The 24,715-nt window shown below is 47.0% G+C and overlaps 1 protein-coding gene across 12 annotated transcripts in view; it reads left to right on the forward strand.

Annotated features, from left to right (window-relative positions):
* The first annotated feature begins 5,801 nt into the window (after window positions 1-5,801).
* The window catches only part of CUX1 (cut like homeobox 1), a 360,547-nt gene continuing 341,633 nt past the window's right edge, over window positions 5,802-24,715 (forward strand). For 5 of the 12 annotated variants that reach the window (XM_025275403.2, XM_025275397.3, XM_044936116.2 and 2 more), the window contains exon 1: window positions 17,293-17,637. In XM_025275403.2, the coding sequence (XP_025131188.1) occupies window positions 17,308-17,637 (330 nt within the window). In that variant the 5' untranslated portion in view covers window positions 17,293-17,307. Of the gene's footprint in view, window positions 6,126-15,756; window positions 16,036-17,289; window positions 17,638-24,715 lie in introns of those variants that run through there. The other 7 variants (XM_044936115.2, XM_025275401.3, XM_025275402.3 and 4 more) reach the window with 7 other exon arrangements.

A 24,715-nucleotide genomic window follows, 5' to 3' on the forward strand; every position in this document is an offset into this window, starting at 1 on the left:
GGCAGACGGTGGCTGCAGGTGTGGAGGAGGTAAACCAGAAGACCTGTGAACCTCTCAAGGATTTCGAGGATTGGGGGGGTGGTGCGGGACTCCTCAGGGAAATAGACGGATGTGTCCAGGGCGAGAGCGTTCCATAGGTGAACGTTGCAGAGACAGCGGAGTTGTTGATAAAGTCTTATCACAGAAGGAAAAGGAAAGTTAGGTTAGCTGATTAAGATTTAGTCTCAAGATGGGAGAAATGGGAGGGAGGGGTTGGTGAGTGCAGTAGCTCCTCCCCAGCCTGTCTGTATCGATCAACCAAACCGATAACCGCCAGCTGTCCCATCCCTTTGTGCTGTGAATTCACAGCCATAATGTGTGTGCATCTGGCCCTTGACGAGAGTTCATGGAGGCTGAGTAATGTTTGGATGGAGGGAAAAAAAAATGATTGCGTATGGCAATATGATCCCCGGCAATCGACAGCTGGTGATAGAAGCGCTTTCAATCTTTTATTTTGTCTCGGGCTGAGCAGCTAAGTCTGGTGTTTAGCCGTATTTTGTATTGATTTCCAAAATGACAAAGAAAATTTCCAAAGCTGTCAAACAAACACGAGACGTTTATGAAATGAAGTGACGTTTCCCTGCCATTTCTGCTTTCTTCCTCATCTATTATGGATATTTCATTAGCGATTAGTCAGAAACTTTTGAAGCTAGCTTTGGAGTTTGTCATTTAGAGCTTTCATATCAATTTCCTTAAAAACACGAGAAATATCACTCCTATAAATAAAGCACAAGGCTCAGCACAGAGGCAGGGAATGCAAGACAGAAAGGCAAACATGATTTCCAAGTATATGCAATTATGAAAAATAGAATAACAAAGTAGGCAATATTTCAAATTAAGTTCCTAAATGTACATTTCATTTAAGCTCAATAAAATATCACTTAGATTGCAGTAATACCACTTAATTATTAAAAATCCTATCCAACCAGATTAATAACTATGTAAAAGATGCTTGTCTAAATTCTAAATTTCCCCTCCACTCAGCAGTCCCTCATTATGAAGACTATCCCTCATTTTAGAAAGAATTTTCTTCTGTCCCTCAAAGACCCGCTGAGAACTCATTTTTAATACTGTAAATTATTTACATCAGGAGCTTGGAAATGCAAAGCAAAACAGGAACGTTGTCACAGATGCATCGGTTAATGTTTATTTTTCAGCTACTATATCTTCTTGGGCTCAGGCGAATTTTAAAGAAATGTCATTCCCAAAGATCTACAACTAGCCTGTGCTGGTACACGTGCTAGGTACTTTCTCAGACTGTGAACATCTGTTATCTTAATTACTCTTTACAAGAAGTCTGAGAGGCAAGTATTATTGCCCCCATTTTACAAATGGGAAAGGCAAGGCTTGAGGAGGTGAGGAGGTCACTGTGAGTAAGCAGGAGGGCCTGCTGACTTGTTCTGCCTCACCATTTGAGCTTTGGGGAAGATTCCCTAGAGTAGGAAATGACAGCCCACTCCAGTATTCTTGCCTGGAAAATTCCATAGACAGCGAAACCTGGTGGACTATAGTCCATGGGGTAGCAAAGAGCTGGACATGACTGAGCACGCACATACACCACTAAAACACACGGCTAGGGCAACTTGCAATAGTTACCACTATAACTCTCAGCACTGCTGTTCACCTCAAATTCCATCGCCTCGCAACCTTGGCGGCTGATAACAGCAATGGGGCCAACCCCCTTCCTTGACACACTGTGTGAGTGTCTCTAAATTGATGCTTTTATTAACCAGTGATTCGCCATGGAAGTTCAATCTCACAGAGTAAGAGTTTGGGGACTTGGGAAACAGGACATGCTGAGGGAAGTTTCTGCCTACGTTTACATTTTGTTTTCGAAGTTTCTGCTGTCCTTTAGTGGCTGCCTTTGACTTGATGGTTATTGTAATCTCAGCCTCGGGACACTAAACAATCAGATCTCCGTTGCTCAGTGAAATCTGTGTTGGGTGGGGAGTCTGATTTTATTCCTTGGGATCCATTGCTTCTTTTGTTGAGTTTGGGCTTCAGAGCCTTTGGGCTCCAGAGGAAGCTTCAGGATTTGCTCAACTATGGCACCGTGCTGGCAAGTCAGGGTGATGAGGCCAGTGGTTCAAGAGGAGAGGCCCAGACACTGAGGAAGGCAAGGCCATTACCACGGTTACAGCAAAGCCCAGAATTTGACAGGTTGTATAGTGGGGGTGCGGAGAAGGCAATGGCACCCCACTCTAGTACTCTTGCCTAGAAAATCCATGGATGGAGGAGCTTGGTAGGCTGCAGTCCATGGGGTTGCTAAGAGTCGGACTCGACTGAGCGACTTCACTTTCACTTTTTACTTTCATGCATTGGAGAAGGAAATGGCAACCCACTCCAGTGTTCTTGCCTGGAGAATCCCAGGGATGGGGAAGCCTGGTGGGCTGCTGTCTATGGGGTCGCACAGAGTTGGACGTAACTGAAGCGACTTAGCAGCAGCAGCAGCATAGTGGGGGTGGGACGGAAGGATGGTGGGAAATGACAGATGATCCTTCCTCCTCTATGAACTGGGAGACAAGGAGACAAGGGCCATCCACTCCCAGTACTATTTACCCCAGAACTTTCGAGGCATTGAAGGAACCTTGATCCAGAGATTCCTGGCTGGGCCTGAGAAGGTCTTCTGTTTGGTTCACTACCTCCAGGGACAAAGCTGGCTCATTGTGGATCATTAGCATATGACTTGAAAACAAGATAACAGTTGTTAATTTCAGGTCCTCCAAGAAGAGAAGCTGTCACTTCCTGGCTGCGAGTCAGTATTTGTCAGTATGTTAGGAAGGCTGGGGCCATGTAAGAGAACTTTCATTACTTTTTAAAAAAATATACTTTAGAACAGGGTTTGTTTGTTTGTTTGTTTTAATTTTTTGACTGCACTGTTTGTCTCAGAGGACCTTAGTTCCCCAACTACGGATCAAACCCTGGCCCATGGCAGTGAAAGCACCACGTCCTAAGCACTGGACCACCAAGGAATTCCTTAGGATAGTATTAGATGCGCAGAAATACTGAGCAGATAGTAAAGAAGTTCCCATGTTAGGAATCCTATTAACACTTTGTGTTATTATGGTACATATGTTACAATTAATGACCCTTATTGGTGTGTGATTATTAACTAAAGTATTAACAGTTTACATTAGGGTTCACTCTTTGTTTTAAAAAAATCATTATTATTTTAAAATTTTTCTTGAAATAGAGTTGATTTGAGGGCTTCCCAGGTGGCGCTAGTGGTAAAAAGAATAATCCTTCTGCCAATGCGAGAGACTCGAGTTCGATCCCTGAGTAAGGAATATCCTCTGGAGTAGGAAATGGCACCCCGCTCCAGTATTCTTGCCTGGAAAATTCCATGAGCAGAGGAGCCTGGTAGGCTACAGTCCACGGGGCCACAAAGAGTCGGACATGACTGAGTGACTGAGCACATACATAGTTGATTTACACCATGTATTTGCTTCAGGTATACATTAGTGTGTTACATTCAGTTATACATATGTATATATATCTGTGTGCATGTGCACACTCGTACTAAATCTCTTCAGTCGTGAATGACTTTTTGTGACCCTGTGGACTGTAGCCCGCCAGGCCCTTCTGTCCATGGGGTTCTCCAGGCAAGAATACTGGAGTGGATTGCCATTTCCTCCTCCAGGGGACCTTCCCAACTCAAGGATCGAACCCATGTCTCCTGCATTGGCAAGCATTTGTTTAATACGGAGCCACCAGGAAAGCCCGATATATATATATATATATATATATTTTTTTTTTTTTTTCACATTCTCTTCTCTTATAGAGTATTACAAGATATTGAGTATACGACCCTATACTATATAGTAGGTCCTTGTTGGTTATCTGTTTTATACATAGTGGTGTGTATATGTTAATCCCAAACTCCTAATTTATCCCTCCCCCTACCCAGGGTTCATTCTTTGTGTTATGTATTTGTTGCATTTTGAGATATGCATAAGGGCGTGTGTCTACCATTGCAGCATCATTCAGAATAGTTTTCCCCCTTTAATCTGCAGTGCTGTGGACCCACTCCTCAGGCATTTTGATCATCTTGAAATTAAACAGAAACTGTACTCCCGGAACAAGAAAGTGTAGACAAGTGTCTTCCTCCCAGTGGGCTGTGAACATTTTACAATGTGGAGCTGGTGAACAAACACTGTGATAGCTAGGAAAAAGTTAGAGACAGAAAAGTATAAAACGTAGTTGTCAAGGGAGACGGGAGCCAAAAATTCCCTTCTGGAGTGAGGAATAAGGAAGAGGAAGCGTAAAACTTTACTGAGTGATGTCCGTGCCCATGTCTAATACTTTCAGTGTATTAATTAATTAATTCTTCAATCCTACAAGGTAGGTACAATATTCTTTTCTTTCACGGCTAAGGAGGAACAGGCACAGCGTTTAAGCAGTGTAGGTCCAAGGACATAGAGAAAGAACATGTAGGAATTAGGATTTGGATCCAGGCAGCCCGGGAATGTGCTTTTAACTTCCGTCGTGAGGCAGAAGTCAGTACACCACTTCATCTGTTGTTCACCACAGCCTTGTGGGATTTATCATTGTTGTTTAATTGCTAAGTCGTGTCCAACTCTCCCAGACACCACGGACTGCAGCGCACCAGGCTTCCCTGTCCTTCACTGTCTCCTGGAGTTTGCTCAAATTCGTGTCCATTGAGCCTGTGGATGCCATCCAACTATCTCATCCTCTGTCGCCCCCTTCTCTGCCCTCAGTCTTCCCCAGCATCACGGTGTTTTCCAATGGGTCAGCTCTTTGCATCAGGTGGCCAGAGTTTTGGAGCTTCAGCTTCAGCATCAGTCCTTCTTTCACCCTATAGGATGGGTTAGTTTTGCTTCAGATAATCCAGGAGGGGACACGGAGGCTCAGAGAGGTTAAGTAAGCAGCTCAGCTACTCGCCTAGCTACGAAGCTACAGAGCCTAGGGTTTGCACACAGGTCTGTCCTGTCTGAAGTCCACGCCCGTGACCTTCTCTCCCCCTTGGCCGGATCTCCACTGAGGAGGGTGGGTGAGGGGTTTCACTTTTCTGCTCCTCTGAATAGCGGTCGCTGCAATTGTTCCAGGGAGCTCGAGAGAGGCAGTTTTTAAGAGAAGCAGCGGCAGGAAATTTGGTCTATTGTTTGAAACAAGAGGTGCAAACAAGTCTCCTCTTTGAAGTGCTGAATAACAGATTCCGCTGGGAATGGAAAGGCGAGAAGCTACAAGATTCTTGAGCTGGTGTCAAATGAGCTCGGCCGAGGGCAGAGGGGGAAGAGGCGGCCCTCAGGGAAACTGGGGCAGGGTTTATTTGAAGACAACGTCTTAAATAGATCAGGCTACAGAGGACAGGAGTGGGGAGGGGAGGGGTTGGGGGGCGGTTGCCAGCGATCATTCCTTTCCTCCGCACCCCCTCCACTTAGGGAGCCTGTTTTTGAAGGAAAACAGCATCCAAAGGTGTTGGGGGAAGGCGACCGGCTCAACGGTAAAATGCAGAGCTGTTTCAAAAGAAAACAAAACCAAACCCCACCACCTGGTTCGACTCGGTTGGTAATAAAAAGCTATCGGATGAACGGAGCTTGTGTAAACTAATCCCACCTCCCACTCACGAGTCAGCATTAAATTTTGGAAGGAGAGAGGGGAAGATACCGAACTTGGAATGACTTGTAATCGCTTTACTAAACTGCACGCCTTCAACTCTGATAGAGTATCCATGACCCCACCCTCCCAGCCAGACTCGAAGCCGGAATGGGATTGTTAATCAGATCCTTCCCCAGACAGTCCATTAGACCAGACTCCCTGAAAGTGAGGAAGTCAGAACCCTGGGCAATTAGCAAGGAGATTCCCAATGATGACTAGGGAAACACACCCTTCTCCAACTGTTTAGATTGTCAAACATCCTGTCTTCTTGTACTTAAGGGGGACTTTTGACTCTGCCCATAGTCTCTCTGTTTGCAATCGATGACTCATTCAAGACCAAGGTCAGGTGATCGATCTTTATTATAGATGCCCTGGACCAGGGTGTCTGGAGCCTTCACCGCTGCAGAGAAATGTCTGGAGACGATAGCTCCCCCGGGAAGGACTACTGGCGAGCGGGCTGCTGCAAGGTAAGATGGAGGGAACCCATCCTGGGCAGGTAATACCCGGCACTTCCTGAAGGGGTGGAAGAGAGGCGACCTGTCCGACCTTCCAGGTAAGTTGTGACCAATTTGGGGCTCAGGTGTGACGGAGCAGCTGCAGGTTAGTCTATGGCGATGCAGAAAGCCCAGGTTTGATTCACCAGTGAGCAAGTCACACAGGAGAAGTCTCTTTACGTCTCCGAGCCTCAGTCTTCTTACATGTAAAAGGGGGAGAAGGCTTCTTGCCTTGCATACCTGCTTGGGGATCAAAGATAAAGCCGTGTGTTGGGCAGGACAGAGGGCAGATGCCGGATGGATAATGATTGTTGTTATTAGATGGTTTCACAGGCAAAGGTGACTCTTCCAGGCTTGTGACTTTCAATCTGGCCTTTCCACCCTCGGGACATCAGTAGATAATAGGATGCTCTGCATGGCTCTCTCATCCCCTCCCAAGAGTTCCCATACATATGTTTCATTTGGGGGAGATAGGACCTCAAAATTCCCCAGAGGTGAATGATGTCTAATGGAGGTACAGGACTGAGGCAGAGTGGGGCTGGGTGCCTTGGACCCTGATGTCTCATGAGTAGCAATACACCATCGTATGGTTGGGGTTTTCAGGGACTTTACCTCCACCAGAGACTATTTTCCTGCGCCTATCCAATAACCTGCAAGATGGAACCAATTTCGTGTTTTTAATGTCTTCTCAACCAGATTGTAAACTCTCACCAAGGCCCGAGCTGCTGTATTTCACAGGGCTTTACCTACATCCGCTAGCTTGCCGTCTCAACTCCACCTTGGTGCCCGTGCCCGTGTGCGCACACACACATATTTTCCTTTACTTTTATTAAAGTGGTCCAATGTTTCTCTACCATTAGCTGCTCCAAGATAACACTAGAAAAGCATCCTGTTACAGTTTTATATACCTTAAGATGTGTTCTAGACTAGCATAAGCATTTGATGATGGGACAGTGGGCCAATAAATCCAATATCATGTACAGAATACAAAGACAAGTTTATTGAACAAAATTAAGACCTTCACAGTTCATAGTTCACTGAGGCTAAACAAAGGCTAGGTAATTTTTTAAATCCTTTACAAAAATTTCACATTTGCATCCCCTTTCCCCCCAACGATTAAAATAGCATGCCCAAATGTTGTCAAAACAAAATTGCTTCGGGAACAATTGCAGGTTTGGATTGCCTTTATTTCATGGCACATTTGGGAAAGCTGGAAACTTTGCTTCGCTGTTGGTGGTTGTGGTCTCAATTCTGATGCACAAAATGAAAGAGTCCCAGGTAAACAGGCCTGGAAGCAGAACACCAGCGTAGTCCTTGCCAAGGTCAGGCCTATCAAAGGTTTTATTCTGGTAATAAGGGCTTACGTTGCCAAAACAAAGAAGGCTGAAGGATCACAGAGCTCTGTGGCAAGAAGAATGAAAGTCAGGAAAGTGAAAGCTGTTTAATAACTAGCAACGACCTGGCAAGAGATGGGAGGGCGGTATGGGGAGGTCCCCCCTCACTTTGGGATTTCTTCTTGTGGTGCTCAGGTGGACAAGGAGCAAAGAACACTCTCAGGCTCCAAACCTGGCACACAGCAGGCCCTCGATAAACACTTGCTGGAGGAATAACTAAATAAACTCATCAATTACTTCTGAGAGGCATTTGGGAGGGGGCAGCTGGGATCATGTCATTAAATGGTGATCAGAAAATCAAGCAGGTGCTTGGCAGCTTGGTTGAAAAAAAAATCCAACCTCTTCATCAAATAGCTTTTGGATGCTCTTTTGGGTTCACTTCAGTCTGCTTGTCTGTAAAATGGTATGAAAATATGAGCAAGAATGCAAAGAAGCAAAGTTAGGGTAGGTGGCTATATTGCAGTTGAAGGAGATTAAATAACGACAACTGACTTTTATGGGGTGCTTAGCGTATGCAGGTAGAGCTCGAAACATTTTATGTGGATTTTCTGCTTGACATGTGCAGATAGACTCGACAAGGTTAGATAACATGCACAAGGTCAAAGCATTTTTCACCAGGATCTCAGCCCAATAGGACCATGTAGCTATGTGCTTCAGTGCAAACTGCTTCTCCTTAACGCTGCTGTTTAGATGCTGCCAATAAGGTAAAGGTCTTTTTGGAGATGATGAGCTGAAAACGGACTTTCTCCTGGAAACGGGTCATTCTCTGGAATAGCATGCTACTTGGCAGCACCATGGCTCATCATCCAAAATGGCAGACTCCCACTTGCTTCTCCCCAGATGCCGCCAGCTTCGTCCCACTTGGCCAGCCTTTAAGATCCCAGCCTGCTCTCCGCCTCCTGGGCTTCGAGCCAAACAGTCCACTTGCTGTTTCCATTCCTTTTGTGAGCTTTCTTCTGGGCTACCTTGTGCCTTCTCCTGACCCCACATACCCTCCCTGTTTCTTTCCACGTCTTACATCCTGCCCTGTCCAACACCCCATCATTTCTGAACTCTTTCACTCATCTCAACTGAGAACGAATCTCAGTTCGTTGCTCAGATCAAAACTAATGCTCTGGGTGCAGTCAGCCTTGTATCAGTTCCTTCGCTGGGTATTGTCTTTTGCTTAAGTTGAATCGTTGTCTTCCCTACCCCCCACATGTTATTGCTCTATTTCCAACAAAAGTGTAAGCTTCTAAGGGCAGAGGCCTTTCCCACTGTTTCTGTGTTTCTTTATAGTGTCTGACCCAGTGCTTTGCTCAATAGATTGTGATTGGTGATGAGACAGTGGACATCCCAGCATGACTGGTACAACCCTTATCTGTCCCCACCTCTCAAACCTTTTTTAAAGAACACAGAATTCTACACACCCAGTTTGGCATCTGGCCTCATAATTGTGGTCCCTTTCTCCACTCGACCATAATGACTTCAATTTCTCTCAAACACCTCTATCTTTTAATATCCACTTCAATTAGCAATAATAGAATAACACTTTGCACCTTTATATGACCTTTCCTTAGAGAACGCAAAAGCATTTTACAAGAAAGTATTAATTATTCCCATTTTACAGGCAGGAAACCCGAGGCAAAGTCAAAGAGTGACTCAGTGGCAAAATTAGGAGAGGATCTTTCCCTCTCTGTTTTCAGTGGTCTGTGCAATCATTAGATCATGCCACCTCTTCTAGTTTAGAGTTAAGTTACTGTTGAAAGACAATATACCAGGCTTTTTCACCATCCTTTATTTCACCATCCTAATATTTTCTACATTATAAAAGTACTATATGCTCATATAGAAATTATATCAAATAGAGAAATATTAAAGAAAAGAAAATTTACTCATAAATTCATTGTCCAGAGGCACTCACTGTTGTTTCAGCAGTCTATGTGTCTATGGAACATTCTATTCTTTGTAACTGAGCTCACTGTATATCCTATTTTCCTCTTAAATAATAAATGTTTCACCATGTCACTACACATTTTACTAAACATAATTTTTAGTGGCTACCCAATATTTCACCATTTATTTAATAATTTCTGTGTTGCTCAGTTATGTTCGACTGTTTGAGGCCCCATGGACTATAGCCTGCTAGGATCCTCTGTTCCTGGGATTCTCCAGGCAAGAATACTGGCATGGATAGCCATTCCCTTCTCCAGGGGATCTTCCCAACCCAGGGATCGAACTAGGGTGTCCTGCACTGCAGGGAGATTCTTTACGGTCTGAGCCACCAGGGAAGTGTACTATTGGACTTTCATGTCGTTCCACTTTGTTGTTTTTGGTTTGTTTGTTACCAGGAAAATCTCTTGGATGAAAGTATTTGCATTTTATTCTTTGCTTTAACATGTATGCTTTCCAGATTATGTGTGTGTGAATATTCCAGTAAGAAAAAAATATTGCTAGATTAGAGGCCCACTTTCCTGGCATCTTCCCTTGATCTGACACACAAACAAAATTCTGACATCCTGTGAGATCCTGCTACTAAACCTCTAAAGATATCCTAATACAGATTCTCAAAGCTGACACTAGATCGAATATTTAATGTAAATAAGTGAATGAAAAAACTTTCTTACTCCTTGCTAGATATATCAGATTCCCTCTTTTCCACTGGAACAAGCTTTCAAAATCTTACAAACCACACTTACCCAGGAAAAAATAATACGCAGTCTGACAACGCTTATGACAAAAGAAAACCTAATTACATTTCACGAAAACAAATCTTCATTCAACTCCAAGTGTACAACTGCACAGATGTGTCATCAAGGGTCTTGCAGAGAAACAAAACAATATTTTGCTTCATGACATGAATAGAATTTCAAAAACTGTGTCCCTGCCCTAGAAGTCCTGGCACCAGGGACATAGATGTGTGTTTAAAATATTGGATGGCAAACTGATATTTTAAAAGCAATATTAATAAGGAAAGGTCAGTATAAATAGAATGCATAGGGTTCATGTCTCCCAGGAGGAAAGAAAAGGAATTAATATAGGGCCTTAGCACAGAACATGAACTTTGCATTAAACAAGATAATAATAATATTTATATAGTCCTTGACATATATCAAGCCTTTCAGACTACTGACGATATACACTATTAATTTCTAGTGATTCAGCAGTGACATCAGTGAGAGTCATACAGGATGGCGTTTATTTCAATAGCATACAGGAAATATGTAATATGACACATATGTGGGCCTCTAATGAGAAAGAAGAGGCAAAAAGGGAATTGAGATGTGATATTCTAATAAACTCTGAACTTTAAGAAAGTTTATATTTGAACATAAATTTGGTAAAAAGAGACTGAGACAGGGGCCATGTGGCTGGTAAGATGGATTTGGGAACTTGTGGGGTGATGAGGAGTCCTGGATCCCTCTTAAGGGGTTGGAAGTCCCAAAGTAGTGAGCCCCTGATTCCATTGTGTTAGTGATTCAGTCACGTGTGACTCTCTTTGACCCCATAGACTGTAGCCCTCCAGGCTCCTCTGTCCACGGAGTTCTCCAAGTAAGAATACTGGACTGGGTAGCCATTCCTTTCTCCAGAGGATCTTCCTGACCCGGGGATTAAACCCAGGTCTCCTGCCTTATAGGCAGATTCTTTGCCATCTGAACCACCAGGAAAAGCTAAATGTATTGTCTAAGCATATGATGGAGCTCCATCTGAAAGACCCAACAGCAAGCCTTTTTGTTTGAGACATGCAGAGAACACAACGTAATCATTAGAGGTGTGGAAAGATACCTAGAGCTAGCGACATTGACATATGCTGTCCAGAAGTGGAAAGCAGACTTAAGTGGTGGGCCACAAATTAAGTCTTTGAAGATTCCAAAAAAGGGTCTTGGAACTGAGCAATGCTGTCACCAGAGAGAGGGGCTGAGGGGGTGGTGAATAGGAGAGTCTACCGTTTAGAAATCATTACAGTTTGTTCTTACAAGTTTGGCAGATTCTTGGTACAATTATACAACTACACATACATTTGGCGTATAGAGATGAATTATGTACTCTGCAGGTAATTACATGTAGCAAAATGTGTACTTTTATTTGGTGGGTATTTACATAGTACAGTGAATCGTGTACTCAGAAATAATTAACATAAAGTATTATTTAGAAAAAACAAAACAATTAAAAGTAGTTTGCTTTTCTTGAGCTTAAAAAAAAAAAAAAAAAAAGAACCTGGAATCTTTCTTTCATTTATTCCAATAGTCCATGCCAAATTGTTCTGGAAGGCCGTTGCCAGAGAAAAGGAAGATGCTGTAATTTCCCTCTGTTATTCATAATCTTTTGATTTAAAGAAAAGGCCTTTTCAAAGTTAAGTGTCTCAACACTGCTGTCTGGACTGAGATATTCTTAAATTTAAAACATTTGCAGTTTCAGTCAACTTGAATGAATACCTAGATATCATTTTTAGCTTCTCTATTTGTAAAACTGAGATTCTCATATGACTTATTAGGAGTATGACTCGTTTTTTTTTTTTTTAACTAGACATCAAAAAGCAGCCATGTCTTTATGTTTACTTATGAATAAATTATAAAGGACACATTTAGCCTTATGTATTGTCTTTGGTTATCTGAAATATTTCTTGTTGGAAACTATTCAAAACCATTTCTAATTTGAATGCAAAAATACTCAGAAAGTGAATTAAGGTTTTAGAACTGAATCTCTTAAGTTTTGTTTTTAAAACTATCCCATGGGACACAAGATTTCTGAATTTTTTCATTATTCTTGGAGTTGGGTTAAAACCTATTCTCCAACTTTTTCTGGAGATAAAGTTTGTAGGTGAAACTTAATTTTAAGAGTCTGTTATAAATAAGATCTTAGAAGATAGGGACTCTTGTGAGGAGTAAAGAGAATGGCTTTTTTTTTTTTTTTTTTTAAATAATGGCCTACATTGTAAGACATTTTTCAGTTTGGAAGAAATTCTTGATGTTTAATTCCTTGAAGGAATCAGGTTAACTATATCAGAACGATTACTAAATTAGAATCTTTAGGAAACAGGGTAATATATTTTCCTTTATTGGGGCTATCAAAGGAGGACCAATTTAGTAATAATCAACCCATATGGCATTTTAGAGAATTTGCCAATTTTCACCTTAATTGATTTAATCAAGTATATGTAGCTGTCGGGAGACAAGAGGGTCCGCCAATGCCAGGAGGGTGGGAAAGTGTTTTATAATGTTCTGTAAGTTACATTAATTAGTATTATCACAACCCCATTATGGCCCCTGAATTTTTCTGAGGCAAGATAAAATGGGTCAGAAAAGAAATTTAGGCATTCTGGAGTCATATTTCTTTGTCTGACCTGGTACGAAACTGTAATTGTTTAAAGGTTTCAGGAACAAACATCATTTTGGTCAGTCCTCCCTTCTGATTACTTGGGGCTTGATTTTTGAAAGATTGAGATGGTGAATTAGTCATATACTCGGGAACTGGGAGTTTTCTTTCCCTAAAGGGAGAGCCTGAATATCAATATCTCTGGGTTGTTTTTTCTTGTGCTTCATTCTAAGTAATACCGTTTTCAAGTCAAGATGCTTCTTGTTTCCTGGGCCAGTTATCTTGCCAGCCTGTCATTGTCTCACACTTTGTTCTAGGTGCTTATAACCATTACTCTTGTAGATGCTAATACACTTCTAGGTCCTAAAACCTTTCCACTTTCTGAATATTTTATATAGTACACAGTTTATATAGATCTACTATATTTGGATGTTAGCAGGTCCTCATGATCTACTATGTGGGGGTTGAAAGTCAATCTAAAAAAAATAAGGAAGAAATTAACCTTTTAAATTAGCTATAAGTTGTTCTTATTCTATGTCTATCCTCAAGAAAAGTAAAATGTTCTTTAAAAAGTTTTTTCAGGTCTCTGCTGATTTTTTCAGTCAGCTAATTTTTGATCAGTGACATATCTATAGTGCTTTTCCTTTGAAATGGTAACATGGTGTGGTGCTGGCAAAGTTATTCTAAACTCCCCCTCCCACCCCAAAGAGCAGTTTGCCTTGTGTAACTTAAAACGTTGGTAGAAGAAATCTAAATTTTATTTTAAATAGAGCTTAACATCTGGGCCAGTCAATGTAATGTTTTTTTGCCTAAGTCCAGTTAACATGTAAATAACGTAAATATTACCAGAAATGTGACCAGGGTATTTAATACGCATCCAAATTTATTTCTGAAATATTACCGTGGATTCAGAATCTTGAATTCCAACCAGATGTATTTCTGGAGTATTACACAGGTCATATATATTTCACTTTATTTTGGTTCAAACCCTGGGGATCGACACGATAATTAGATTGAGAACATCTGCACCAAATCCAAACCGTTTCCCTGATCCTTCCTTGAGCCTTCCCCACGGGAGGGATTTTTTTTTTTAACCCCTGCACATTTTATTTGTCTAGTCACCTTTAGAGCAATTCAGAGGTCTCCTCTGTCTGTCACCGCACAAATGGGAGGGAAAGGCAGACGTATCCTCAAGTGTGGGATACGAGAAATCTTTAGATGTGGCATTCCGTCGGGACAGGAGTCGCCAGAGGTGGCCATGCCTTTTCCCGCCAGGGGCCTGGCTCTGGGACAGGGCGTGGCCAGGCGCGGGGCGCGCGGGTGGGCACGTGCGCAGGGACCCGAGGACGCGAGTGTCGGGGCGCCGCTGCCCTCTACCGGGCGGCGCGGTCGGAGCTGCAGCGCGGACGCCGGCCGACCGCGCGCGGGCTCGGGCGCCCCACACCGGGGCGGCCCTCTGCGTCCCGGGGTCGACAGTGCCCTGCCTGGCGCGGCGTCACTGCATCTAGGGCCGAGGCTCCCGGGGCCCGCGCGCTCCCACCCACCTGCTTCCTGCCCCCGCCGCTGGTCAAAGCTGCGGCCGAGACGCCCAGGGAACCCCCCTTTGCGGACCTCGGGAGTCGTGCGTTGTCGAAACTGACGCTCGTGGTCGCCAGTGCCAGACTTGGGGGCGCGTGTGTTCTCCAAATCCTGGGGACTTTCATTTCCAGTCCCTTCATTCAAAAATGCAGAGTTCACTCCAACGATCAGCGTTAAAACTTTCGAACTCAGTTGAAAAGCAATTATATCCCGCTTACATATTTTATTTTGTATTCCCTACAGATTTTATTTACACATAATTTTCAAGATTAAGGAATTTGGGGATTTGTTTTAACTAATTACACGTTAAATGAAGTGCGAGAGAGTAAAAGAACTGTATTCCTACTGGAAACTCATACTCACACGTGTGTGTAATCAATTAAAGATGACGATCATAAAACTTGTGCTTTTTGCCAGGTTTCTTCGAAGAAAGAAATCAAAAGAGAATTGACTTTGGGGTTTTAGCATTCCTGTAAGCAGGGGACCATGCTTTTCCTTCTAAGTGTACCCACACTTTCCAAGTTTTTGCACCCAAACCGATGTGTCTGAACCACAGGAAGTTTCTGGGGCTGTTTCGCTGAAGCGGTGCGGGGGGATACAGATCTGGGCTCCAAGACTTTTCCTGTCGTGGCCCAAGCTGGCACAGCTCGGGCAGGTGGGGGCCATTGGGGCCCCTGGCCACCGGGGGTGAGGTACGGCGCGGCCACCGCGCGGCCACTGTGCGGGACGCTGACGGGTGCAGCGACACGGGGGTCAGTGCTGCCTTCTCCCGGCTCCGGTATCCCCCAACGTGAAACGCTGTTCCCGGCTGACTCGGTCTCTGAATCCGGCTGGGGCGCAGCGAAGAGGGGTGTGCGGCCGCCGACCGCCGGCACGCCTCGTACCCGCCCCGCGGCCGTGGGCCCGGTTCTCGCAGGGTCGGGGCTTGGGCAGGTGGTCGCGGCGGCTCCGCGCGCTCAGCGCCCCGCAGGAGGGCGATCGCAAAGCGGCGCGGGGCCGGCGCTCGCCAGACCAAACGGCCGCCTGCTCTCTGCCCGGGGTCCAGGAGGGGCTGCGCGGAGTCGGCAACTGCGACCCCCGCCCCCCCCGCCAGCCCCACCCTCGGCGCGCCCGAAAACCGCCCCAGGTGAGCCAGGCTCGGGGGGCCTCGTGCTGGGGGCCCGGGGGCGCCCCGCTCCCGTCGCCCTCCAGCGCCCCCTCGGGGCCGGGCCGGCGGCCGTCGCTGCCGCCCCGCCGGGGCCGGGGTCTCGGAAGGGGCGGGGGTCGCGGGCTGGGCGCCGGGCGCCGCGGGGGAGCGGACAGGGGCCGCGCGCGCGCGCGCGCGAGGGGCCCGGCGGCGGCGGCCCGCCGCGCCCTCGGGCTCCGGCTCCGGCTCCGGCTCGGGCTCGCCATGGCTGCGGCGGCGCCGTGAGGAGGAGTCCGCGTGCTCCGTGGCGGCGGCGGCGGCCGGCTCCAGGCCGGGTTTTGGCGCCGCCCGCCTGCTGCCTCCTGGCGGCTCCTGAACTCCAGCCCCCTCTCTATCAGCCTCTCACTCCGTCTCAATATGTCTCAAGATGGCGGCCAATGTGGGATCGATGTTTCAATATTGGAAGCGCTTTGATTTACAGCAGCTGCAGGTCAGGCTTCTCCTCGCTCGGCCTCTCGCCCGGGGGTGGGGGCTGCGGGCGGTCGCGGCCTCCCCCCGGGACCCCGGGCCGCCCGGCCGCCGGGGGGCCGCGGCGGCGGGGAGGAGGGGGGTGCCGGGGGAACGCGGGGCCGAGTCGGGGACAAGTCCCTTTCGCTCCCCGGCCCCCATTGATAACTCGCTTGATCAGAAATTGATCCTCTTTGTTCAATTCATCGATCAGCCCAAGATGGCGCCGGGAGCCGCCGCCGCCGCCACCGCTGCCCCCGGTGTCGGCCCCCACCCCGGGGCGCCCCCCCCCCCCCCCCCGGCCCTGCGCCGCCGCCGCCGCGGGACCCGGGGAGGGGGCGGCCCCGGCGGCCCGCGGGGCGCGCGCGCGAGCCGGGGGAGCGGGAGGCTGGCGGGCGGGCGGGCGGCGGCGGACGCTGCGCCGGGAGGGGGCTGCGGCCGGCGGCGGCGGCGGCGCCCGGCCGCGCGCCCCGCGCCCCCCGGCCTGCCGTATTCCCGGGGAAAGTTTGTGGGGAGTTGCTGTGGGGGTGAAGCGCCTGCCTCTCCAGGAGGAGCCGCCGGCGCGGCGGAGCTGGGGCTGGTGGCGCTGTGGTGCCGCCGGCTCGGGGGAGGGTCAGAGCGGCCACCGGCGGCGGCGGCGGCGCGGCCCGGCTCGGCTCCGGCCAGGCGGGCGGGTGGCCGGGCGGGCGTCCGCGCTCCCCGGGCCCCGGCCGCCGCCGCCCCCCGCCCCGCACCCCGGGCTGTCAGCGGGCCGGGACCGCGCCGCCACTCCCGTGCCCGGCGTGGGGCTCCCCCTGCGTGGACCCCGGGGTTTGTTTACGTCCGGGCGGGCGCCCGGGGGGCCACCCGCAGACCCCGCAGCCGCCCCGCTCTTTTGTGTGCCTGCACCAGCGGCACGGACCGGCCCCTCCGCGGCCAGGGACCCGGGTAGGGGCGCTCGGGGAAACTTGAGGGAGGCAGCGGGTGCCCGGCACGCGGACCCCGGGGGTCGGGTGCCCCGGGGGCGCGGGTGCGGGCGCCGAAGGAGGACTGCAACTTTCCCCGAGCGCAGGCCCGTCTCTGCGCCTGGGTGCGCGGTGTGTCGCGGCCCGGGGCGCTTGCTCCCGCCGCCTATCCGGGCGGCCTTCGCCCCGTGCCCGGGGCTTCCCGCGGCTGCCAGTGACCCATCAGCTCCTCTTGGACCCTCTCCTCTGAGGTCCTGCCCTCCTAGCAGGGTCCGCGGCGGCGGCGGCGGGTGGAGGGGGGTGGGTGGGCAATGGAGAGCGCGGCGGGTCCGCTCCGAAATGCCTACCCCGATCGTGTTCTCGAAAGCAAAGCCCCGGGTGTCCCACTGGACAGCAGTGTGCCGGGCCGTGGTCCACGCACCCAACCCCAGGCGCCGAGAGGGGATCGTGCTGGGGCTCCCCATCCGTCTCCCGAGCCGCACCCGTGCCCAGGGAGCGCGTTCCTGCCTGCCACCCCCCACCCAGGGGAGCAGCGCGCCCTCGGGGTCCGCCTGGGACCTGCCAGCTCCGCGCTGGCGGCTCCTGGACAGCCCCGGGACTCTGCCAGGTGGATGTTGTGCGTAGCTGGAGCCAAGTTGAAGGTGAGCGGAGTGTGGGCCCGAAGCTCGGCAAGCGCTGGCGTTGGGGGTTGGAGAGGTGTCTGCGGCTTCGAGGGGCCCAGGGCGGCCAGGAGCTCCGGGTTGGGGAGGGTCCCTCAGCGTCCCTGTGGGACAGCTATTGCTCTCAGCTCTAAGGTGTGCTTGAAGGTAAACTTGGCCGAACTTTGCTAACCCGGAGCACTGGTGATAGTGACCTACAGTACTTTTCGGAGGAAAGGAAATGAACTCCAGATGCAGACTTGCATGAAATGCAGTGGATTGGATTAAAACCTATGTAAACGGAGTCTGACAACTTTAATTGTATATGCTTGTTTTCTGCTCTTGCCTGCGTAGTACGAGCGATAAAGCAGACTCACGGCCGTTATGAAATTTCTTCAAATTTCTCACTTAACTAGGAAGAAGACTATGTGAAATATGTATTTCCGATAAGATTAAAACTTAAAGGAGTTTGAGTGTTTATTGACTAAAATAGATTATTCCGAAGTGTCTATTGTGTAAATTAGATTCCTGAATGTAATGAACACAGCCGAATGGCATTTTTGATAAATTGGTCTACCCTGTTTTAGTAAAAATAGCTCCCTTTTACCATAATTTAATTCCTGAGCTTACTGTAAAACCCGTTGTGGAGTTTTAGGAGACAAACCTTAATTTTTTTTTTCCCCTTGTCTTCCTAACTGTGACATTCCAGTCTAATACCAAGGTGGTTTCTTCCTTAAGTGTCCTGGCAGAAACTGCTTGAGAGATGGATTCGACTTCTCCGGAGTTACTAGATTTTATGACCTCTTTGATGCCCTCACCCACTCCTTGGTGATTAGTTACATCTTCACTGGAGTACTTGGTGGGGGGGTGCGTTTAGGTGTGTAACTTTAATGAAAAGTTTCCTTGTCAGTTCATGTTCAAGAACTTTCAGATGTTGATCTTGAATTTAAAACATTCTTTATCTGAGCCTCGTTCTCTTTACTGAGCAGCCTACTGGTTTTTGGTGATGGATGGAAGATTTGGCCTTAGACGGTTTTCGATTGCCACTTCATCGCCTGTTTGAAAGCCTTCAGTTGCCTATGGGATGCCCAGGTTCTAGAAGGTGAAAGTGGTTCTTTCTTCGGGCCCTGAAGAGGCCTTTGGAGTTGATATCGGGCTTGGCGTCGTCTCTGTTCCCACAGACAGTAAGGGAGCCCGTGCAACTTCAGTTTGAGAAGAGAGAGTCCACTCGTTTCAGACTCCTCTCGTCTTTCCAGAGCCCCTTATCCCGAGCTCAGGTTGCCTGCGGAGCCAAGTAAGGGTGGTGGTATTGCTACCTGAAGATAAAGAGACTGGGTTCCTGAGGGTCCAACTGGGAGCTCCTCTCTTGACACAGGGACCTGGGGCTGAGCCCTGGGCCCTCTGCTCGCTCTGCCTTGAAGCTGCCTTGGGACGTGGAGTGAGTGCCCAGGAAGAGTTTCTGCAGACTGAGCTCTATTTTGTTTCCTTTTTAGTCCCAAAGTCTTGTGGTATGGGAGTTTCAGGGCTCTGGCCTTGCTAAGACTAGTTGGACAAGTTTTTTATCCTATCCCAGACTTGTAAAAACCAGGCTTTTTTTTTTTAAGTAAGAAAAACACCATTGTATAAATTTGCCTTTTAAATACACGTTTGGAAAGAGGACACTTTCTAAAACAAGCTCATGTAACTCTGTATGTTAGGGTAGCTTTTTGCCAGTGCCTGGCTTCCCTTTGGAGCATTATTCCTACATGGTGACTAGTCTTTCCCTTTAAGGAACCTCTGCAGAAGTAACCTTTAAATGTTTTCCTCTTTTTTTTTTTTCAAAATAAGAAAGCAATTTCATTTTTGCTGCAAGTCCATTTTCTGGTTGCTTTTATTTTGTTTTCTCCTGTTAAGGAAGTGTGTACATTACCAGCCATCCAGGATGCTTCCCCAAACGAAGTATATTATTTTGATTACAATTTGTATCTCATCTAGGACCGTTTAAAATAAAGAGTAAACAAATGGGGGACGGGGCTCCACACAGCTGCTGCCTTTGTTTTTTTGGTTCTCTTAATAATATCAGTGTCTTAGAGATTGTGTGTGGGAAGGGGTCATTATCAGTTGATTAAAGTTTTTTTCCCCCTGTATGAAACTATGCGTAGGTTTTTTTCGAGGGGGAGGGGGTGGGGGGAGTTGTATGTTTGCTTGCTTTTTTAAAAAAGTGTAAGTCAGGGAAGAGGTTAAGTTGTGCAGCACCTCTTGCAGTGGTGGGTCCGTAGAGGCCCCCTTCTCCCTTTTCCCCCAGTTTCCCCCATCTGCCTGTAGTTAGTGACATGAGAAAGTGGGGAAGGGACAGATTGCCCGTCCTCAGGAATAACTCTCCTAATCAATGCACTGAGCTGACCTTAAAAATGCTGTCTGGTGAGTCAGTTGAGCCCAAGACCTTTAGTGACTGTTGCAAAAGCCCTCTGCCCTGTTGTATGCAATTCAGACAAACCCACCAGGGCTTGCGTGGGGCGGGGCGGGGGGAAGTAGGCTGGGTGGGGGCAAAAGGGGTCCCTGTTCAGAAGCACCAGGCTGTACCTTGGGACCCCCCAACTTTGCATCTACCTGGAGCAGTCAGTAGTCTAAACTCCTCCTGAGGCTGGGATCACATCCTAAGAGGAAAAACCAAGGCTCCCAGTAGAAAAATCTGTGTGTGTTTCAGCTCATCTGTAAAAGCACAAGGAACATCCACAGTGAAATGAAAGGAGGACAAAATTGTTGAAGGAAAAGTTATACATTTTTTAAAAAGAGAAATCCATCGTGTAAAAAATCCTGCAAGGGCTAGGCCGGATTCCTACCTGTGCTTCCATATTTTTTCAGTTCACATGATTGGCCTCATGTCAGTTTCAGTGATTTAAAAGACAGTTGTATCTGATGGACTGTATAACACAGCGATAACAAGAAGTTTCTATAAACATTAAATATATAGGATCTTGTATTTTTAGAAATTATTTAAAAACCCACTGTAATGTATTACATACATTATATAACATAAACATCCGTATATGTATATATACGTAAAGTAGCTTTCCCTATGAAAGGTCTGATTTTTACAAGTAATTGTCAAAGACCGAAATTCGTGTATTTCATCCTGTTGTTTTGTCTGAAGCCCTTGCGTTATGGCTGCAGAGAGATAGTTTTGGTTTCAGCTGAAATTCTCCTGCCTCTGATTGTTTAAACCAGACCCTTAATCTTATTTTAACATACTTAAAATGTTCAAAAAACCCAGAAGAATTGTTTTGTATAAGTAGCAAGTGAATGTAGTTTAAACACTCAAGCAATTCTGGTATCTAATTGAAAACAGGTGGAATTCTTGGAATCCCGTGTTTGAATCTTATTATAGCAAAGCACAGAGACACTTCTTACGTATGGCCATTCATTTTGTCCAAGCCTTTTGAAGAGGGGCTCTGTGACCTCTCCCTGTGCCCCACTGCAGTTTATACCTGGATGTTCAGTCGTGCTGGGCACTTTAGGGACCAGATGCCTGTGTGTGCTTGGACACTGAGAGAACTGTGTGAAGGTTGATCGTGGAGTGAAAAGGGAACTTTAATGGCATAATTAGACAAGCGATTTGATACCTGTATTATACAACTAATAATGGCACAGAAATTGTGAATCCATTTCTGATTTCTGATTTAATAAACATTTGTTGACATGAGTATTTGGATACATTTTATTACACCCCGATCAAGATTTAGAATAAATTAACTTTCCCTAAGCACATCTAGGGGGTCCGTCTAGTCAAGGCTGTGGTTTTTCCAGTGGTCATGTATGGATGTGAGAGTTGGACTAGGAAGAAAGCTGAGTGCCGAAGAATTGATGCATTTGAACTGTGGTGTTGGAGAAGATTCTTGAGAGTCCCTTGGACTGCAAGGAGATCCACCCAGTCCATTCTAAAGGAGATCAGCCCTGGGTGTTCTTTGGAAGGAATAATGCTAAAGCTGAAACTCCAGTACTTTGGCCACCTCATGCGAAGAGTTGACTCATTGGAAAAGACTCTGATGCTGGGAGGGATTGGGGGCAGGAGGAGAAGGGGACGACAGGATGAGATGGCTGGATGGCATCACAGAATCTATGGACGTGAGTCTGAGTGAACTCTGGGAGTTGGTGATGGACAGGGAGGCCTGGCGTGCTGCAATTCATGGGGTTGCAAAGAGTCAGACATGACTGAGCGACTGGACTGAACTGAAGCACATCTAGAGATGTAACCTTAAATACCAACAAAACCAAACAAAAAGCCAGGTTAAGGGGATATGTCAATAATATGTTATGGTGGGGCCCTCTAGATTATCCCAGTCATTTTTCGTCTTACTTTTCCCAACCGGCTGATAGCCTTGGTTTCGTTGTATATTTAAAAACCAAGCTTCATTTGGTGTTTAGGTGCTGATTTGTATTGACCTGTTGGTTCTGTCAAAGTCTTGGATTTCCTGAGGTGTAGTCTACTTTTCAGCTGTGTTCTGAGAAAGTTGGTGGAGGAGAAGGGTCTCGGGCTGGGCTGAAGGTGTTCCGGCAGGGGGCTACCTGGGATTGAGGGGGGACCTGTGGCATTGCCCTCATTAGTACCGTGGCTTGAAGCCATGGCTTTCAGACACCTGGGCTAATGCACCTGGGCTGTGACTTTAAAAACTGTGTGTGCTACCCTGTTCGTTTAATGCGACACAGTTAAAGAAACATAATGAGGGCAAACAGCTCTTCCTGAAAGACATCTAATTTGTTACAGAACCCATCAAGAACCTTTCCTTTGAAAAGTAAACAACTCTTGAATAAAAATAATTCTAATTCTTGCTATAATTAAATTCTGATAGGGTGATGTTAATGCGCAAAATAAATGGTGTCAGTTTTCCTCATTTGAGTCTGCAGACTTTTCCTTCCTGCAGGAGGCCCCAGGGCGGGCAGGCAAGAGGCAGAGATTTTGTGTTTATTAGACCCCTGGGCCAGGGGCAGCCCCGGGGAAGTTCTTCAGATGTGATTGGTAGGATCCGTGCGCAAGAGGTCTCCCCCTACCCAGTTCTTAGGAACACCACCGGGGGACAGGTAACTGGAAAGGATTGGGGATGGGAGTATTCAATCCTCCGAAGAATTTACCCAGCACTGCAGAGCGGCTGGAAGAATAGCCAGGTAGGAGACCGACATGAAACTGACTAGATTCCACTTCCTCCTCTGAGGCACTTGTGAAGTTGGGAAAGGTGAGTGATCCCACCTTTTATAAAACACGAGAGGCCACGGTCAGGGCTACCAGATCTTCCTTGTGGCCGACTCAGTCAGCTGACAGTTGAAATCCTGGACGCTTCTGACTGTGATTTATGAAGTTCATGTCGGAAGAAATTACCAGAGCTTGCTCAGAAGCTTGTTCTTTCTTAGCATTGACCAGAGTATACCAGCACGGGGCCTGTTTTCTTAAAAACATCATTCTCTTTGACTGTGTTTATCTAATAAGTTAAAGCAGTTAACTTTTTTTTTTTTGAAGTTATGCATAGTTGAGGTGTCTTGAATTTGGTTAAGGGAAAAACAAATTGACAAATTAGCTCTTTCTTAAGTGAACGTTGTGAAATTGTGAGAAATAGAATGCCATTCTTACTGTCATTAAAATTTTATTTGGGTGTTGACAGCTTTTTGCTAAATGTAAGACGTTCAGATCCTGTCCACCCAGCTGTAAAACAAAAAAAGAAAATACCCAAAAACAACCCAACCAATTCAAAATCTTCTTTTCCAATATCCCCCTAAAGGCAAGGTAGTCTGTCTTTAACATTGGGTCTTTCCCCCTAATGAATTGTTCGTATTTTGTTTTCTAACATAGTTTTATATCTTAAGCATCTTGATTTGGTGGTTATTTTGGACCTGCGAGGGTCTTTGGTTTGTTGCCACTGCCCCTTGGGTTTTAGAGGAGCAGTCTCTGCTTAGATCAAAATAGTTTGATATAAAGCTAATAAGTGACACCAAAGGTGGATCCTTGTCTTGAAGATGCAAACAGAAGCAAGGCCTGTGGGCTGTTGGCAGAGGAAGGGCTGGTTTGGAGCCGCCCTCAGCCTGGGCGCTGCCAGCCCCAAGCGCCTCCTGTCACCCTGCCTGCCACTTCTCGTCCCTCCTCCGAGCTCCTGCCCCGCCACGCCTGTCCCCTCCTTCGTTGTGACAACTTTTCTTTTTTTTTTGGTTTAAAGTATTTGTGGAACTCCATTATTTTGAGATTCTTGGAAGAAAGATACTATGTAAATGAAAATTAAAAATAAAATTCTTGCTGGAGGGAATTGTACATTTAATTTTTTGATTAGGTTTGGAAAAGACATTTTTTCCCCCTCACCCTGAAAATAAGAACATTCTGTTGCTCCTATCACCATTTTTGCTTCATTCTGAAAGGTGCGGCAGATAATGGTGAAGCATGTCCTTTATTTTCAGTTTTTCCCCACGATAGTGACCTATAACTTGAACCCATGCAGCTCTGTGTACAGTGAATTATTTCTGTTTCACATTGTTCTGCTGTGCCCTCGCCGAGCGTGTAGGTAGCAGCTGCCCATGGAATGCAGACCTTTCAAAGGGGAAAAGATTTTGGGTCACTAGTGTGCAGAAATTACAACTAAAATTGTACATAGACCTGCAAATAAAATTCCATCTTCCCTTCCTGTTCACACAGCAGAGGTGTTGTAAGCTGTACCCTTTTGAAACAGAAAGCTTGAGAACAAGAGCGGTCATGTAAACCAGTGGAGAAGCCTTAATTTGCTGAAATTGCTTCATTTCACTTGTACCTCAGCTCGTTACATAACACTGTGTGCTGTCACACACGCAGCCAAGTAGGAGACAAGGTCAGGTTCGGAGTCGTGCTTCTGCTCCCTAGGCATGTGTGGGACCCAGGAGCCAGACAGGAAGCCCAGGCTGCTGCCAAGACGCCCTGTCCAGGTGCCCTGGTCCACCAGGGACCTCATGGTCACGGGCAAGCACAGAGGATCAGTGCCGTGGCCAGGGTCTGCCGAGCCCTTCCCTCGCAGAGCAGTGTGATATGTAGTCAGGAAGTTGTCACCTGGAGCCTGCTAACCCTGGGGCTGGGTGGGTGGGGCACACGGGC

This window comes from Bubalus bubalis, chromosome 24 (genome assembly GCF_019923935.1).
Source record: "Bubalus bubalis isolate 160015118507 breed Murrah chromosome 24, NDDB_SH_1, whole genome shotgun sequence".
NCBI classification, from domain to species: Eukaryota; Metazoa; Chordata; class Mammalia; order Artiodactyla; family Bovidae; genus Bubalus; species Bubalus bubalis.